Source organism: Ciconia boyciana, chromosome 3 (genome assembly GCF_034638445.1).
Source record: "Ciconia boyciana chromosome 3, ASM3463844v1, whole genome shotgun sequence".
NCBI lineage: Eukaryota > Metazoa > Chordata > Aves > Ciconiiformes > Ciconiidae > Ciconia > Ciconia boyciana.
In genome coordinates this window covers 61,608,435-61,628,662 of record NC_132936.1, presented here as the reverse complement: position 1 = coordinate 61,628,662, position 20,228 = coordinate 61,608,435, and the positions used below count along the sequence as shown (strand labels likewise).

At 38.2% G+C, this 20,228-nt stretch overlaps 1 protein-coding gene across 1 annotated transcript in view; it reads right to left on the bottom strand.

Annotated features, from left to right (window-relative positions):
* LAMA2 (laminin subunit alpha 2) overlaps positions 1-19,988 on the bottom strand; it is a 386,413-nt gene extending 366,425 nt beyond the window's left edge. Inside the window, exon 1 of the mRNA XM_072855832.1 lies at positions 19,867-19,988. Within this exon, the coding sequence (XP_072711933.1) occupies positions 19,867-19,945 (79 nt within the window). The 5' untranslated portion in view covers positions 19,946-19,988. The remainder of the gene's footprint in view (positions 1-19,866) is intronic.
* Between the last annotated feature and the right edge of the window lie 240 nt (positions 19,989-20,228).

Genomic DNA, 20,228 nt, shown 5'->3' with positions numbered 1-20,228 from the left:
ATGTCACTTCATAAGCATTTACTGAGGTTTCAAACAATTTCTACTGTTACAAGCTGCAGAAACTTAAAACTTTTTTCCGTGTCTTTCGATAAGACAAAGGTATTATTAAGATACCTTTTTTTAGTATGTAAAGGAAGACTTGTGCACCCAAAAAGCTCATTCATTTTTCCCTAAGTAAACTAGTGGTCTAATAAATGATCTCATCCCTTCCTATAAGCCTCATATTGCTTATCCTTAAGTATCAGACTGATGTACTACAATATCAAAGACTAACTTAGACCAAACTGCTTTGGCTTTGGATACGAGGAGCTTCCAGACTACAAAGGACATTCATTTAAATGGATGTGGAATAATTAACTGAATCAAAATTCAAGTTTCCAAAAGTTCCAGGATTAGTAATCTAGACTTATCAAACTCCTAAATTACTTCTGAGACCTAAAGCTGGAGACTCTGGGATGATACCTTAAAGCAAGATCTCTGTCTGACCTGCACAGGACCAATTAGACATTAAGAATCTGAGGTGTTAGAGTAGAATATTAAATATTTCTGTTAGCTGTACTTGTTTAGGTTGTATTTTCACTTAAGACTGAGCAGTAAAATTTTATAGTTCTATTAAGCACTGACAAATCATTATTTTATTTAGACTGTTGCATAACAAAGGATCTGCCCTTGGCTGGCAAGCTTCCATGCAAGACACACAAAAAAGAGAAGGGGGTGGCAGGGAGGGGGGGAAGTGACAGTGAGAGAAAGACAAAGAGAAGGGAGCTTTGTCCTTGTAAACAGGGGTAGGAATGCTTCTGATCTTGGAGAAGGAGGAAAAGCACTTATCTCCAAGTATATGGTCAATTTTTACCTTTGAGGGGCATGGTAACACAGGTGACCAAAACTGTCTCACCCAACAGACCAAAAGATGTCCAGAAGTGGACATTTCATGAAAAAATTATTCAGAGCTGTGTAACTTACTTTCTCCTTTTCATTCCCCATTGATACCACCATTCAAAGAAGCTCTTAAACTTGCATGACAGTATCTTGACAAAATGCTGTGGCTTATATCTGACAGAGTTCAGCAGAACAGAAAGCCTGAAATCAGTCCCATAGTTACAGGGATTTGCCTTATAGCATCATCTGGACAAATCTTCCCTAATTCACTACCTGATCTGCAGGGAAGTCAGCGTAACATCCTAGTTCCTTCTACTGTCTCCCTGTTTCACACTGTCTGGTTTTCAAGGAATGAAATATCTGGCCTAGTGAACATTCTGGGCTTAAAGTAAGATTTAGGGTTTCCCACACCTCATCTTTGAATATATAATATAGGATTTATATACCAAATAATTTTCAAGTTAATTTCAAATAGTAGAAGAGGGGAGAAGAGCACCATGAAAAAAAAGAGACAGAAAATTACAGCAATATAAAAATATGCAAGCAGCATTTGCTTTTCTTGTTTTGCTATAAGAAACCAAGTTGCAAGGCCAAAATCTACCTCGCTTTTTAGAAATTAAAACACAAGGCAAAGGATTAAGGATAAAATCCTCTTGATTTTGTGACTTCCAATGCGAGCACAACACACAGACACACAGACTGTCTTCACCTGTTATCTCCTTCATGCCAAATATCAAAACAGCATTAGTGGAGCAGTGCTTGGAGGACTTCAAGACCATTACTGTTGCATTTAAGTCTGAATCTTTCTTCTCTGCAAAAGAAAACCATACCTGCTTCAAAACTCTGAGCCTAACTAAATTTATATGTAAGCTAAGGCTTCCCTCATTCAACAAAAGAGACCATATCAGAAGGTTGAATCCAGAAACTCAGTAGGCCTCCAAAACCTTGAAACAGCATCCGAACTCTTTGGAGCGCGAATAGTAAATCAGGTGTCCACAATTGCTCATTATGCCCACCAGGACCTAGATTTTTAAAAAAAAAAATATTTACTGTGGTTCTTTCACCCAATTAAAAACAATTAAATTCTAATAAAAGGCTTAAAAAAAAAGCATCTGGAGTTCATCTGACCTTAATGACATTACTTAAAGATGTTCATAGACTCCTCTGCTCATCAGGTAACTTTATATATGTTCCACATGCTGCAGAGCGTTTAAGGACAGGCTCCACAACCCTGCCTCTCCCACTTCTCAAGCCTTTTCTCAAATCTCTACATGCCAAAAATTTAAGCATGCTGAAAAGGCATTACATTGTGCTAGCCCACTGGCCACATGTAACAAAAGAACCCTCCACAGTGGTCATGATCTCAACATTGACCTCCAGGTCCTGCATAACTGCAATTCATATGCTCAGAAGGACAGTGGACTTCCCAATAACAGGTGCTTGTCATGTCTGATGCTATTGAGGCAAAGAATCTTCTGTTGGCTCAGCTTTAGATAGAAAGTACAAGAAATCTCAAAGGAAAACAGCTACATTACATTTTGTTTATTGAAGTTCAGTGACAAGATAGCCAAGTTACTTGCAAATAAAACTATACAAATCTAGTGAGGTAGTAAGCATGAACCCCACCTATTCTCTGAAGGTAATGGAGATCACAGCTGCTCCTTTCACAACAAGACTGAGATTTTGTCATGCTACACAAATGCAATCTTTTTGTTATTTCTATATACAACATTTCCGTTTTACAACATAAAATCAGGTTTCCAAAAATTCTGATCATATCCTGTGCCCTTGGAGACTTGAGAAAAGAACTGAGCCCTTCCCCGCTTTTCCCCAGAAAGCTTCATGACACGTGGCAACCTATCCCTTGTTAAAAATCACAGAGCCTTTACAAGGAACCTATTAGATCTTAAATGCCCTCCCTGCCCCTCCCCAAAACTATTAGGGGAAGATTCCACTGGGACAGGAGGGGAAAAAAATATGGGAATAGCCATGAAAAGTTGTCTACTGGTGATGTGTGTTCTAGTAGATTTGGTTTATATCCCAGTTCTTGCAAATTTTGATGCCTTAAGGCTGGTCTAGTAATAATAATACTGAAAATCTCAATGAATTTTAAGACATCATCGCTTGGCATTAGGTATTATCTTTCCCTTACAAATACAGAAGCCAAGTTCCAGATATGATTCTGATTTCTTGGGCTAATTTATTTTTCAGAAAGATAGAAATTACAGTAGCTGGCAAAAAATGAATCAATAAATTTCCCACAGCAACATCTGAAAGTCTTCTCTTTCTACCAGCCTGAGTTCCTAGGCATGTGGTTCTCACTATATCAAAGCTACCATGTTCTTATCCTCTCTTCCATGGCACTGTAACCCTATAGCGTATGGAATATTTTACAGACCTCAGTTTCTTTATGTGCACACAGAATTGTCTGCATTATCTAGATCAGATTAAATTAAATTATTACAGGATGAAAACTATCATTTTGGCACTGTTCCACTATGAGAAGAACAAGGGTTTCGTGCTCTCATCTCCCCTTCGGTTTACAAAAAAAGTCACAATCGTACTTATTTCCTGAATTCAACCTACATGCATTCCAAAATGAGAGCTAGAAATAGGCTTTCTCCTCTTTACATAATAGCAATCTTTAACTAATATCACTGAACCATAACTACAGCTGCAAGTAATATGTTACTGATGCAATTGCTTTACAGAAAAGCTGAGCTATAAAGCAAATTAAAACCATGTCTCTCTCACTCTCAGTGAATACAGCTGTGTAATAAAGGGGCTACAGAATACATTGGTAGTTGGCTTCTATTACCAGTTTTACCACTGAAAACTTTAGTTGTATCACTTTGTATGTCATATAAACTTTGTTTGCCTGCAGTACTTGTAGCAAGATATAGACAAAATATGGCCATCCTGTAGTACTTAAAAATGACAGCACTAAAGAAAAAAAGCAAGATTTGAGTTTAAAAAAGTAGGTCTCAGCTTCTGACTTGTTTCAGTTCTGGTTATTTCAACTTCAGGCTTAGCAAGACTACAAGTATTGCTCACTTTCTAAGACTTCAGTTACTGTCACCTCCACCGGGTGGTACATGGTTTGTGAATTTTGTCACTCTGCCACATCTAATAAGGCTTCAGAAATACATTGCTGAAACAAACCGAATAGCTTCAGAACAGAGAATTTATCCATATTTGCCCAGAAGGATTTAAATCCATGTTTTCCATCTCCTAGGACACTGGCCCAAATTCCAAACTAGTTGAGAAGGAGAGGGAGGGAGTAGGTATTTTTACTTTTCTTACTCAATCTGTTATCCTGTGAATTCTTGAGTATTAATTTGGTACAGAGAACAAAAGGAAGCATGACTTTTCAGCCATGGAGGCTAGCCTAGTCCATTCTTTCAACATGAGAGGTATATTGTAACTTCACCAATATTTTTCTCATTGCTATTCTTTTCTTGCCCTTCTATCTACACCGTATTGGTCTCAATTACTAATTGTATAATCCAGTATTCACTTGTATTAGTTCTTTCCTCATCACCTGTTCTTTTTTCTAACAGTATCAGAGTATCAGACAAGAAAGTAAAGTGCCTAAACTGTGGGCAGTTAATCTTTCTCTTTAGATAAGAGCAAGTCTCCTTCAGAAGACAAATCAGAGCACCTCAGACTTGTAATCTGAAGTGAATGAAATTTGTTTCTGTATGAAACAAAATAACTGTATTAGTGGTTGACAGAATTATCTCCCTAATCAAGTTACATGCCTAATGTTAACTGGTATAGATACCTCCCCCAGCACTTTATGTCTCAGTGGCTTGGGTTTCTGTGGTAGCTTTCTGATTCTGGTTATGCTTCTGAAATGCCTTATTGAGTTGTTAGAGAAATATAACGTTAAGACACTTCTAGCATAAGAGAGAGCAGCATTCCTCTCAAAACTTCCTTGATTATTTGCAAATATGAAAATCCTTAAGTGAGATGGGGTGCTATTGTGTAACTCTACATATTTTAGCGCAGAAAGACACCAAGGCGCTCTCAGTGTAGTAATGAAATGTTGATTTTGGAATTCACATCTAAACTTCTGATGGAAGTCTGCCCAGGCAGAAAAAAAAGGAAGGGAAGGGACCAGATCTTGGTATTTTTATTCACAAATTCTATTCAGCACTCAGAGACAGCAAAATAAATAATTTTATTTGTTCATACCAAATTTTGCTGTTAAGAGTTTAATTCTACAATGTAATCTATTGTACATCATTTCAACTAAATGAGAATAACATGCTTACTTTGAGGAAGCCAAATCACAGTAATGTCATCATCATGGTGAAAAGTTTTACTGCCATTGAAGAAACATGAAAGCAGTTAGTCACTCTGAAGATGCTGCTTTGAATAAAAGTATTTCTACACTTAAATGTAGCATAAAATAATACTTAACTGCACTTGAACTAAACAGTCACGTAAGCCACAATTGCTTATCATTTGGAAGCGAGTCTATACACAAAACTGAATACAATAATGTTTTTCCCATTGTGATAGGGAATAGTTAATCATGGATTACAGGAAAAATAGGGATAACAGAAAGCATCCATTTATAACAGAGGTTGATTTTGGATCCAAGCTTGTTTTATCTGGCATATCGGCAATACTACAGGAAACCACACTCAGATTAGAATGCATAAGGTTGAAAGATTCACAACATTATCAGATTTCCCATGCTGCATGCTGTTGCTCTGGGTAGCATCTTAAGACTGGTAACAAAATCCAGATGTAAATCTAGGACATTATTTTTTAACCTTTATTTAAATTTATAACTTCCTGTTTATGTTGTTCAAATATCAAGTTTGCAAGAGTATATTAGCAAAGACAAAAAAATATACTGTGACCTGATTTAGAAGGCCACTAAATTTCTACATCCTTCATGCATTACTTGTCCTTCTAGGGTCTGACTCTGCAAACACAAAGTATTCCGCTAATAACAATAACTGGGTATTTTTCAAAAATCCCATACTGAGCATGTAAGCATTTGTAGAATAAGAACATTTGCAAGTGTAGCAGTCTTAAGTAAAGGACAGTATCTCTAACTATTTACACAGCACTTTCTATGGCCAGCTTCACCATCCTCTCCACATCACTGCGGATTGCCTTAATAGAAATGTCACATTTTAAAAACATACTTGGTATATATTGCTATTTTTCTAGTCAACTGATACATGTGGGGGGCTAATCATCCATATTCACAAAGACTGCAATAACAGGATATATTTGAAATACACGTATCTCTACATGATGGCATGCATTGCTTAAAAAGCATCAGCCAGAAGAGTTTCCTGGAATATTGTGCTGGAATACTCATATCTGGGAAGGAAACCTGACCCCACCCTCTCTGTTTGGGTCAGAATGATTCAGGCAGATCAATTACAGATTTTAAAGAAAACAAATAGTCCCACATCACACATTTCAAATAATTGAATGCAACAATAGACCATCCAGTACCAGAGAGCACCTGTCTTCAGAAATGTTGCTGTTTTTCAGAAGTACATTCTGGACAAGAATGCCTCATCCTTTGCAAAAACACATAAAAACTGCCACTTTTTTCGAGGAAGACAGAATTTGGCGCACAAGTGGATGTTCTGTTCAGACAACAACATATTTCCAAGAGAAACACTACTTCTGTTTCTGGGCCTACTGAAATAACCCCCTTGAGCCTTTTTTATCAGGCTGAAGACTGAACCACAAACAAACTATTCAAGGTGTGTGCACCTCCTCTTTTCCTTTCAGGTCGTGTACCAAGCAAACTGTCAGATCCAAGGATAAGTTCTTCTGTGGGCAGAAGTCATGAACCTACTAGACTTAATAATGCTAATAGAATAATAAAATTAATTCAGTATTCCATTATACATCCACTATATCAAAAGCACAATGCACTTATCTAAATAGCAGTGTACAAGCTTCATTTATGAATGTGGAAAGAACAGCTTAGCTCACCTTCCAAGTACACATATATTCTAGATAGATACAAGTAATTTCCATTTAATGGAAGTTATGCAGAGACGTTCCATAGAGAAAGGGGATGGAAGAATAATAATAACATTGGAACATAAAAGCCTTCTTACAAGGGTAGGAAATACGACCTGTTTCTAGTCTAGAATGTTCTTAAAAATACTATTTAAAAAAGCAAAGTACATCAGAATAGCTACAATCTCCTCATTTGTTTCTCCTTACAGTAAATTAGTCTATATTGCCACAGCTAGGCCATGTCCAGCAGCCAATCTGTCTGCTTTAAACTACATGGTCTATATTTCAGGCCTGTATCTGTAGTCTAATACTAAAAATACGGATTCACTCAAAACTGTTCTCAAAATCTGAAAGTCCTAGGTAATTAATTCAGTTGGAATTTTAATGCAGCTTAGTAGTATGCGTAATTCTAAACATTATATATGTTGCATCTCAGGTAAAGTGACATACATTGTGATGAAACCAAAGCCCTCCATTGTATAGTACAGCACACTGGGGACAAAAATTGAGTTAAGAATATGGAAGAAGATTTTAGTCAGATACAACGTCCACTAACAATAATCAGAGTTAAAATAGGTTACAATTTCAGGGTTTGTTTTAGAACAAAGCTGCAAAGATATTCACGAAGAAAACAGCTTGTGTGTGTTTGCTAATTTTTTAAAAAAATGAAATTATTTAAAACAAAACACTCGTTTTCATTCATGCTAATTATACTTCCTAATGGAAACTAAGGCTGAGAAACACCATCATATCTTAAAAAATCTTTAGGTGCAATAAGCCTAAATACACTCTTACACATTAAATCCACCTTAAAATCTAAAATAAGATGCCAGGTACAATAAGCTTTGCTAATAAAAATGGATCTAAATTCTTTCAGAATAAGCCTCTAAAACCGTGAGCTTACTTCTTAAGACACTTTATCCAATAAAGGCTGAATCCTTTGATGAAGTTTCTTTGCACTGGTAAAACTTACAAGAATTATTTGTACATAAAGAATTATATACCTATCTGAAATTACCACTGATCAAGTTTTTCATAAAACATACATACACTCGTAAGTGCACGTGTAGGAGTGATTAATGTTCATGAAACAGAAGAGTGGGATTCTAGAAGCACCATCTGATGACATGCCAATCAATATTTCGATCCTCACAGATTTAGAACAGCTGTTTCTTCAGCCCAGCTGATACAGTGAAAACATCTCAGCTTGGACACAGAAAAGTTTAATTCCTAACAGAAGAGATTACTATGGATCTGTACATGTCATTTTAAAGAACTTAAAGAACTAGTTTATCTTAAAAGCTAATTGTTCTTGTTCACTGTTTAGGTACCACTATAAAGTCAAGGGAGCTGACACAAAGATAGAAACAAAGCCTCATTTAAACAGAAAACAACAAGAATGCTTCTTAATAGCTCTCTGTAGTGACTCACTCCCTAGTTTTCAACTATAGCTAATGCTTCGGTTTAACTATTCATTCTGACAGCTCTGGGACCCTCTGGCTCCTCTTGTTCTTCCAGTCATTGTAGAAATAAACTGCTTACACACACATATGTTCAGCAGAACATTAAGACAGAACAAAATGTTATGTTCTGGGTTGTATGCTCCCTTTATAAGGACTGGGAATGAAATTCTTGCCACGAGGAAGTCAATAAGAATTTCACTGTAACTTCAAACAAACCTAACTTTCACACTAAAATGAGTACACATCACATGATAATAGGTATTTTACTCAGATATTTCAACTAACAGCCATAAAGGAAAATCAGGTAGTGAATGAGAGAAAATTATTTCCTTGGACTCTCTGTGGATTTGGTTTAGCAGGGAATACATAAGCTTTGTTTCACTTCTGGAAAGTAATTGTACAGGAACTGTCATCCTGTAGACAGATGCTACATTTTTAAACTAATTCCAGAAGTGATTTAAAGGTCTGCTGTGCAGAACATAATGGCTTTTTAACACAAAATTTAATAATTACTCGAGTTTATGAAACAGATTGAGCAGAGTAATTTCATCTCATTCTAGATTGTCTTAATAATGTTGACTCACTTTGAAACTAAGTGTTATATTACAGAGGTACTTAGAACAATTAATGGATTAATTCATCAATGGATTTTCAACTAATTGGAAATATTTATTTTCATACCATGCAGCTAAAATTCCTTCTAATTCCTAGAAACAACTCTGTTCTATGGGACAAGAAGAGTCTAAAACAGTGCCCTTCACACACCATGTTCAAAGTCTTGCACCTGAGCAGTATAAATGCTCCTCCAGTCACATTTGATCCTGGGGGTCTGTCAAGTAATCTTAGGCACAGACTACTCAGCTTCTTTTGCACAAAACTGACAGCCCATGCAAGAGTTGCTGGGAAGAAAACTCTGTTGTCATAACAGCAACATATAAATGTAAATAAAGACTGGTAATAACAGAGGAATAGAGGTAGTAGTTAAAGTCCACATTATGCATGTTATAGTAGGGGTTGTTTTCACTTTGCATTTACCAACGATCTAGGGCAACAACTTATATCAAAACTGTTTAAGCCTTACTTTTCCGAACTTATTCAACTTTTCCGAACTTATTCAAACTGCCTGTGCAGTGGAATTTTTTGTGCTGTAATTCTTCATGTTTCCAGGCATAAGTCTTCCTATGAAAATATTTACAACTAAAATGAAGGAAAAGCAAGACTGAGAATTTCTTGCATGAGAAACGTGCAACTGGTTTGTTTCACAAATGCATAGAACTGAGGTAGAAGATTAAAAGCAGAGTCTAGACTCGAGCTACAACAGATATCACCATTTTTGAAGCAGACTGCCTACAAATTATCCCATCTTCCATACAGATGGAGAGATTCACATGAAAAGTGATGGTCTATAAATTATGGTCTGTAGAACTGGAATTCCTGAGGACTCATAGCCGCTTACAGTTAGATATGGCAGAACACTTGCTACTTACTGGATCTTGAATAACAAAGCCATAAGAAAGTGCCTGCACCGTTTAACTGAATGTTGCATTTTCTAATGTTAATTGAAGGAAAGAGGGTCTGCACACCACTACTACTATTACAATAAATTAGTGAGAAGCTTCCAATACAACTAATGTTCATATCTATCAATTCAAGACTAATTCCATCCCAGCCAGGCATATACCTTGTCAAAACCTTCTATGGAATTCTTGCATAAATGCAGTTCTTTCCTTTTTTCCTATGATACCGTAGTTTAAGATGCTCAGGCATATTCTCAAATGCTCTTCTGAAAACCCAAGTCTGATATAATAGCCCTTATTAATACGGCTACTATAAATTCTTTGAAGGCTTGTCCATATAATATACAAAAGCCACTCGGGCTCTTGCCAGCACAACATATTTATCCATGTATTTACTAATTCTATTCTTTATCATGTCTACAAATGTGTTAAGTGCTAAAACGATAGTTACAAGATCACCGTGTGAGGCCTTTTTAAATATTAGCATCATATTTGCCAGCTTCCATTTCCCCTCTAATGAGACTGTTCACGTAACCTGTTCAACAATCGGTTATACAATGTCATTACTCTATCAGCACTTTCACACCAAGTTCTTCACATGCTTCCGTAAATCTCAGATTCAAATACCTATTTCCTCCAGAGCTACTGAGCTGATACCACTCATCAGCCTTAACCAATCCATATCTAAGCTGATTCCACGAACATTTTCATGCCAACAACAAATCCTATACGCAGAGTTGATAATTTAATGAATCAGCATTTCTATCTTCCTGTATCTGCTGTTTAGAACAAAACCCTGAGGGCATTAGCTGTCTGTGTCCTCTATAATGCTAAACACAATCAGAAATTACTGTATATCTTTCAGTAGTTTGCTCATCACCACAATTTTTCTCTTGAACTACTTTATACATGTGATCCAGCACCATATCACCTTCTGTACATATAGCACCCCTATTTTAATCCTGAAGAGCATGGAATACAAAGAGAAGGCTTAATATCAGCCAAGGTTAATTCCTGAAGCAAAAAGCTTGGTTTATGAGCAGTCATCTCACAGAGTATCTAACTATTTTTATTTTCATTCTTACAAACAGACATAAATAGCCTTCTCTCCCAAACTTTTCCCCTCAAAATGTACCTTATGTTCCTCAAGCAATGTTTCCAAGATGAGCACTGTCAAACTGTACATGTATCAGTAAGCCATGTGTTCAAATTAAAAGCCGCAAATGAAAAGCCGCAAATGACTAAAATAAAAAACAGATTTTGTATAGATAATTAAAAATATAGAAACACTGTGCAAAGAACTACACTCACAGTTTTACTCTCTGTCCAAAGTAGCATACTAAACCAAGCACTGATCTCTCTCTCACTAGTGACATACATGTAATTTTACTATTTTGAGTTATATTACAGGACTTAATCAAGATGAAAGACAATAGGTGAAGGCAAAAAGCAGACCAGCAAAACAAGTAGTTGCATAAGAACCTATCGCCACCTCTGAATCACAGAAGTTGTAAATAGATATTTTGGGACAAATAGATATTGTAAGTAGAAGCAAAGTACTGTACAAACAGCCACAGATATTAGTATCATGAAGAACCAATACATTACAACACAGCTGCATCCATTCATCCCCTTAGATACTATCATCTAAGAAGGACAGCCAGAAAAGAAATAATGAGAGTAACAATATTGACCAAAGGATAAGGTATATCTTCAACGAACAGACAAATCCCTCAGTGTAACAACCTGAGTTCCACTTTATTCTTCTGGGACAGTGTCTAATTTCCCCAAGAACTGACTCAAGCTCTTGATGATGATGATGATTGTTGTTGTTGTTTTTCCCATCACTTTTCTATGCCACAAAAGTTCTTCCACCACTTAGACTATGAGCTTCAAAGTCACTTTTAAATAACTCCTACCAATATGGCAGGCAGGCTCAGTGCATCTTCCCCTCTAGTTAACAAGCTATGAAGTTGATATAAGCATTTAACTATTAATTTTGCTGGCAAATGACTGCCTTATTCTCCATGTCAAAGCTGCAGCTGGGGGAGGAAACTGAAGCTGCATGCAGAATCAATGATTATAGGGTATGCATGTAAAAGCTTCCCACCTACTCTGAATTTAGAAAATATTTGCCATATTTACTATATAAGCATACCAAAAGTGACTGGGAGGGACAAGCACACTTACACAGACTCTAAACCCACACAACACACAACCTTAATACAATGGAACTGATTTCGAAGACTGTGCCCAGCTGTAGAAAGACATTGTGCTTAAGAGAAGAATTCAGTGTGCATATTACAAATATATTTTTCAATTAAATGTGTGGGGTTTTTTCCCATGGTAAGGAAAACCTTTTTGTGTGAGGGCTCATTCTTCTTTAAAAAGGAATGATTAATAGAAAATATTCTCCGATTATACCAAAATCAAAAGCCAATGAGAAATGTACTCTGTTTTATGCCATGTACTGTGTATGGGAATTCTTAACTCACAATTGGGGTTTTTCCACAACTGTTATAAAAGGTCACTAAAAAATTATCCACAGGGATGAAACAGTACCAAGAATTTATTTTTTCAGGTAATATTAACAAATTCAGTATTGTCAATGATGGCTCAAGGTTAAACACAAGAAGTGTACTTCTGATGCTCTGCAATCATCTTTTTGTTGCCACTACAAAAAAATGCATGCATAATTCACACAACTAAATCAGATGTGCAACTGCATCACACTCAAATCGCCAGCTCTGGCATTTGAACAAACATACATGTTCTGTTCCTGGTGGTTTCAAATATCAAACTCAAAAGCCCTGTATGTTTTATTTATGTCACTTTGCATTCTTTAAAAGGCATGGATTTCCTCTTGTGTCATAGAGCTCTCTGGCTTTCAGAGGAATCCAGACTACTCATATTCTCTGTCATTGCAGGCAGGTTTAGAAAATGCACAAAATAGTTATCACTGTAACATAGTATTTTATCATATATATTTAGAAACATAGTAATATGTACAAATAATGCTATTTATTTATTCCTTCTCCCAGCCTAAAAGTTATTCTTAACTCCAGGCCTAAAAGGGCCACGAAAATGATCCAAGGGCTGGAGCACCTCTCCTACGAGGACAGGCTGAGATTTGGGGTTGTTCAGCCTGGAGAAGAGAAGGCTGCGGGGAGACCTTATAGCAGCCTTCTAGTACTTAAAGGGGGCTTATAAGAAAGACAGGGACAGACTTTTTAGCAAGGCCTGTTGTGACAGGACAAGGAACAATGGTTTTAAACTAAGGGAGGGCAGATTTAGACTGGATTTAAGAAAGAAATTTTTTACAATGAGGGTGGTGAGGCACTGGAACAGGTTGCCCAGAGAGGTGGTAGATGCCCCATCTCTGGAGACATTCAAGGTCAGGTTGGATGGGGCTCTGAGCAACCTGATCTAATTGAAGATGTCCCTGCTCTTGCAGGGGGCTGGACTAGATGACCTGTAAAGGTCGCTTCCAATCCAAAGCATTCTATGATTCTATGATTCCATGATTCTATGATTCCATGATGCCATGATTCTATTCAGCAACAAACATATAGCAGTAGTTCTGTATTCTCAGTGCAGGATATACTCCAGGAAAGTTAATATATAATGCATTTCCCCATAATAGAGATTATCCAGATATTTCTGTGGAACAGGATTGCAGGCTGTTGAGTAGCTAGCATAAACAGAGGAATACATTGCCATATTCAGCATCTTCCATCAAAAAGTAAAGGTAGCCCAAGTGAAAGTGGCATCTAAAAGTCTCAGGGATCATCTGAGGAGCTGGTGTATATGTAAAAAACCAAATTAAATCCTAAATCAACTCTCACTCTCACTGGAAGTGTGCAGAAAAACAGTGCTTCTGCTTTCTTTTTCTTGCACCCCCAAGTTCCTGATTGCCAATGCCGAGCTTTGCTCCATTTTCCCATAGCAGTGGGAAATATACAATATGTTTAGAGGCATTTTCCAAACTTTTCTGACGAAAAATTCTTCTGATTCTTTCTAATTGACCTCAAAGACTGCCTCCACTCATTGGGGTAGGTGAAGAATGACAAGATACAGTCATTTGCCATTAAAAAAAATTGATACAGCTATAAAAATATTTTTTTAAAAAATCCTATTTTGTTCACTTTTTTGTAATTTTCTTTTTTGTTACAACTTAAATCCATGAATTATGGCAGTAGTAGATACACGTCAGTTGGGACAGAACAAGGCGTTGTAATGGTATTTGGATAATCCACTCTGCAGGAATGTTCATTATTCTTCTTGAGGTTTCACAAGAGTTCCCTGGCATAATGCTGCTACAGCTGCTTTACAGTCTAATGTTATTACAAGGTCTGATTCAAAGATAATGTCTGCTAGGGGAATCTGGCAGGGAGCAGAGTCCTAGGAAAATCCTTGTGATGCTAAGGTGTAACTAATGGAGACTGAACTGGTGAAAAAATTCAGCATAGTAACAGCTATTTGTTTTGAGTTTTGCAAGAATCCTGAGACATCTCTGTTGTTTCTCAGAACAAAAAATTCAAGTTACTTTTTTTCTGGAAATCTTATCATGTTTCTAATCAAAACAAATCCTAAAAAATAAACAAAAGAAGAAAGGTCTAATCTCTACCTTATCCATGGTACAGAAGTAGCCCAAAAATCATTGCCATTTTCTTCAGTACCTCCCTTATCTGTATTTTCGGATTGAGGAGAACATCAAAACTACAAAAAGCAAGAACTAGCCATCAACTGCAGTAGCTGGTACAAGAGAGCAACATGTAGTCATCAGCAAGAGCCAACTCATGAACTAGCTCTTTTGGCAAACATCAAGGAATTCCCTTTCCTGTTTCAAAGACATGGATGCAGTCAATATAAAGTTTAGCAAACACAACATTTTTGCCTGTATTTTACATCTGTAAGCAAGATTTGGTCTGTACTGTTGTTAGTGTGGCCTAAGTTGTTAGTGTGTGACATATGAGCTCTCAGATACTCTAGACAGAACTCTAATTCAGGAAGAAAAATATCCAGTATAAGGGCTTATTATCTAAGAAAAAAGTTGGAAAAGAAAAGGAGATAATCAGGTATACACACTGGTTCATGTTTGCCTGTATTTGTGTCCTGTTATGTTTCCTGACCTACAATTATAAGGAGTCTGGACTTCAGGGGAAAAAAAGAAAGGGGGGGGGAAGCAACCCTGCACCAGGAATTCATGCTGCCTCATATTCCAAAATACTATAATCTCCAAAAACTGTCAGTCCAAGTAGCTGGATAAGAAATTAGAACATGTGTGGGTGGATTCCTTCCTCCAGCCTGAATTAATTAAAAATGATTGTTTGCTGTATTATTTTTAAGTGGATTTTTGGAACAGGTTAAAGAATCACTGTTCTGACTTCAGTATTTCAAGCCTAAGAAGAAAGACTCCTGTAAAAAACTTGTAGGAGGAAAAATTAATAATAAGGGGTTTAAACATAAAGTGCATTTTATGTTTTTATTTGTTGCTTGGAGAAATTCACACATTCTTGTACTAGACCTACCTCATTCAGTCTGGCTGTGGTTATTTCAAGTTAAAGCACGTACACAAAAAGCACACACAAATTCATGTCTCCAGTCAGTCTGGGCAATTCTACCTATTTCTAATACCTTAAGTTGGCCTTTAATTACTATGTTTTTCTTTCTCACACTCTAAACCTGACACACATATTAATACCCTCTGCTTTCACTTTCTCAACTAGTTATTAAACTATAAGAAAATAATATGGACAACAACTTTAAACTAAAAAGTTACAAGCGATCACAACATATTTCTGAGACCAGCATCTCCCAAAATTTTGGGGCTGGTTAATCCCTATTGATCAGGCAGCATTAAATATTCCTAAGAGAGTTTCTAGAACTGATCAATATCTGTCTTGTATACATATATGTAAAAGAAAATAATAAGAAAGAAACAAAAATCCTAATTTCCAGGTCACCAAAAGTTTATCTGCAAGAACATTTAGTAGCATATAGAATTAATGTAAAAAGGGTATACATAGAATGTACTATACTGCAGTATACCCTCAGTGAACAAGGCTTGTTACCTGTTATAAAATCCTGAAATTGGATTAAATAACTCCTTTTTTTAAAAGCACACACAGGATTTTACACATTGTAAGACCCCCACCCTCCACAACAGACATACTCTCCTTCACATTCTTGAAGCTAGAGCCCCACATACATTGACTAACCAGACTGAATGGTTTAGATAATGGGTAAATTCTACCTTTCCTCTAGCAGAACAGAAAGTACTTTGGGGCTCTTTCTCCCAAATAGCCATTGATTTTCAGCAATTATCTTAAAGATTTCTACATTGCTTTCAAATTTGGTTGATATTGGACAACAGCTTCAAAATTAATTTAGGTGAGAATAAGCTGATAAACAGAGCAATCACCTAAGCATTGTTCTCTCAGGAAAGTAGAATGCAAATTTACCAATATTATTCTTTCCAGTACCAACTAAATCATTTACAAACACCATTCTCCAAATAAAGACAGCAGAATGTTTTGAATGGTCAAATGCTATCAACCACAATGGAAAGGCTCTCTATATAAAGATTACAGCTGGGGGGGGTTTGGTCATTTTTGAAAACTGACCTTACTCCAAAGAGGACCCTATAAAGAAATAGCAGATTTTACTTCTGCTTTACCAGATTATATTAACAAAGCATCTGTTTTTTTGTCTCTAGAAACAGAGAATCTAAGTCCACACAACATTCTTCAATCTTAATATGTGAAATATTAAAATTATGTCCCATTATCTCTCTTGACTTTTCAGAGTACGGTGTATAATACACACACATATACGTATGTGGGAAGGAATCTTGTAACTCCTCATTTCCATGAGATAACACAGAGAGAACAGTTTTGAACTAAACTCTGAAAACTCATTTAAAAAACCTACACCTACAGACAAACTTACAAATATTGATCAACTTGCCACCATCCATTGCCTAATAGACTGGCACCAGCCATATTCTGCTAACACTAGGTTGATGTTCACCCCTCATTTCTCTTTCAAGTGAGAAATTTCACTTTGACTTTATAAGCGTCCTATATACATCAGCTCTTGGAGTCAGCTTACACTTCCGATTTGTGAGATGCTAAGAAACACCTGTACTCCATGAGTTATCTCCACTGACGCCAGCAGCTGACACCACAGATCAGGTTACCCTGCAATGTATGCTCCTTAGCCCTGTCCCTACTATTCACACCTGTCAGAGATACATAGCTTCAGTTCTCTCCCATGATAGATACTCAGACCTTTTAATAAAAGGATGAATTCTTCAAGATCAAAAGCAAGTTTTTTATTCCTTTCTAAACTACTACTATTTTGTTTCTCTCACATTCCACAGGAATGAGAATTAACCAAGGTTCAAGATTCAAAAGGAACATTATATAGCACTTCAGTAAGTTTGCCTTAACTGCAAGTTATGCATACCTTTAAGAAACACTGTTACAGAATGCACATGCCTTTCTGGTTCTGATTCTTCCATTTTATGAGAAATTTTACATGACCACTTAGTGTTCAAACAATAGAAGAACAAGTAACATGTGTAGCTGAAAAATAAAACCCTAAAATTAACTCCAGGTTTCTGACCACAGTAAATCTTCTACCAACTTAAAAATAAAAAAAAATAATTGAAAAAAAAACCAACCAAAACCAAAAAAACAGAATTACAGACTGTTCTCATCTTTGAGGTGCAAAATGTTCTTGAACTGTTCTGTTCTAAAAAGCAACATGGGAATTCATTGTGATGTCTCAAATACTGTTTTTCAAAGCATTGCAGCTTTGTTACATAATTCTCTCCGCAGACATATGACTGGTGCTAACAATTAGAGAGCAATACTTACCATCCAGCATTACGGTTATTACCAAATAACTATTAAGTGGAAAAACAAAAGTTGTAAGTCTAAAGGTATAAACCATGGGTCTAGTAACATTCTTGTACATGTTAGAAATCCCCCAGGACTTCAGTGAAGTCAGACTTTTCAAACTTTTTGCATTAGAGAGGAGTTAATTACCTCTTTGCCTGGGCCACGCAGTGATATCTACATAGTGCTAGCACCTCCTAGCAGCTCTAACAGATCTTAGAAATTTAGAAGTCAGTAAATGGCTTAAAAATTTGGCAGGCCAGCACTTGAATTCAACTGTGAGGTTTAGAAGGTCCCATCATCACATTAACATATAATTAAAAGTCCTAGTGCTCCTCACAGAACTACCAGAACTCAGTTATAATACCAATGATGCAGCAGATGAACACTCAAGACACCCACTTCTCATTTAAAAGGAAAATAATGATCATATCCCTTCACTGCAGAGGTTAAAAAAACCCAAGATACTGCATAAAGAAAAGGACATTCTCCAAAAGTGTCTCTGTGTGCATGTGAGTGAGAGAGCAAGAATATTAAAAGGAATGCTAAATCAGTGTTTTTCTAGCTGAAAAATGAATTAGCTGGCAGGGGAAAAAATAAAAAATTAAAAAAAAAATAAACAAGAGGAAAATCCATGATGTACTATATCTTAAATGCTCTACTTTTAAAATCTCAGTCTTCAATGTTTACCAGTAAGTCATCATCTAAACACAGTAAAATTCTGGATGAGTTTTTATGTACATAGATACTTGATCAACTGTCGTTTATCCTCACACAGTAAAATTAGTATTAAGGAGTCAGCTGCTTGAGACACTTTTTTCATGAAACGACAGTGCATCATGTTTTCCAAAGTAAACCCTAAACCCTAAAAATTCCTAATCCAAAGTGTTCAGCCTATAGTGTGACATCATGGCAAAACAGAAGCTAGCTGTTATTCCAGTCACTTTAATTAGGTTTTTTTTTAACACACCCATGGTATCTCCTTACTGAATTCTTTTTAGCAAGGCTAAAAATGTAAAGGGCAGCAAATGCAGGCACCAGAAGGAACACCATGAGCTGAAGAATGGATTTAAGGATTTGCTATGACAGCTGATAAATTTAATAGTTTATTTCTCCCATATCTGTACATCACCCTTTTTGATCCTTCCACAGAACGCTAATTGAAAAAGCAAGCAAACAAAAAAAAACTCTTAGTGTCAACACACCTAAACACTGTATAATAGAAAATGATTGTATGTGTAAGACATTGACTACTCATGCAGGATACAATTGATGCTGTTCCCGTTCCAGTCGTGGTTAGTTTTTAACACCGAGAAAAGCTTTGTTACTGGGTAAGTGCATCAAATTGTCACCTTAAGTAAAAGCAGCCCGAGCAGCCCGCATTTGTTTCAACACTGGCTACCAAGCTTCCCCTAATGACAGAGGTGCCAAGAGACGGGCACAACACGGGGAGAGGCTGCCAACAGATTAGCCTGCAAAGAGTATGTGACGCTTCGGGGACCAGGACATGTCGTCCAGCCGTCCCTAAACTATTAATAACAGTAAGTATGATTTGTCCCTCCGTGTTCAGTCACAATGCAGCTCATCTGCTACGCTCTGATCCGTCACTTTGCCTCTTAATAAAAGCGTGTGTGAGAGTTAACGGGGAAGAGCGAGAGGGGGAGAGAGTGTAACGGGGGGCGCAGACGAACTCCCCGGCAGGCACAAGCACCCCGCCGGGACCCCGGCAGCACCGCCCGCGGAGCCGGGCGGCCCTGCCCCGGGGCGGGCCGGCGGCAGCGCGGCCGTTACGCGGGCGCGCCAGCGGGGCGGCCGCCGCTCGGCAGGGTGGGAGCCCGCGGCCCCGACCGAGGGCTGCGCTCCCGGCGCCACGGAAGCCCTCCTCGGCCTGGCCGCTGCACCGGCGGGGGTGCCCCGGCGGCGCTTCCTCGCCGAGTCCCTTCTACAGGCTGGGGGTTACTTGTCACGCTCGGTCCCTGTCCCCCCGACCCTCCCGTCACCAGGACTCCCGAGCCGGTGGCAAGGTCGCCTCCCCCTCTACGTCCTCCGCGGCCCCGACCGGGGCGGGTGAGGCACGGGCTCCCCGCTCCCCTGTACCTCTTGGCGGCGGCGGCGGCTGGCCTCGGCTGCTGAGCGCCGCCAGCAGCAGGAGGAGCGGCAAACTTCTCCGTGCCATGGCTCCTGGGCAGCCGAGCTGCTGGCTTGTCCCGCCCCAGGCCAGCCAGACGAGTGAGCCGCCGCCGCCCGAGAGAGGAGAGGAGACCCCGGTGCCCCGGGCAGGGAGCAGGACACACCCCTGCCCCCCCCGCCCCCGGCCCCGCCGCTCTCCGCCCCGCCGCGCCAGGCCGTGTCTCCGAGGGCAGGCGAGGCGCGAAAGCGAGAGGGGCCTGTGGGCGCCCAGGGGGAGCAAAACCGGGCGCTAGGGCCAAAGGAGGGGGCAGAGGCTGCCGCAGGCTCCC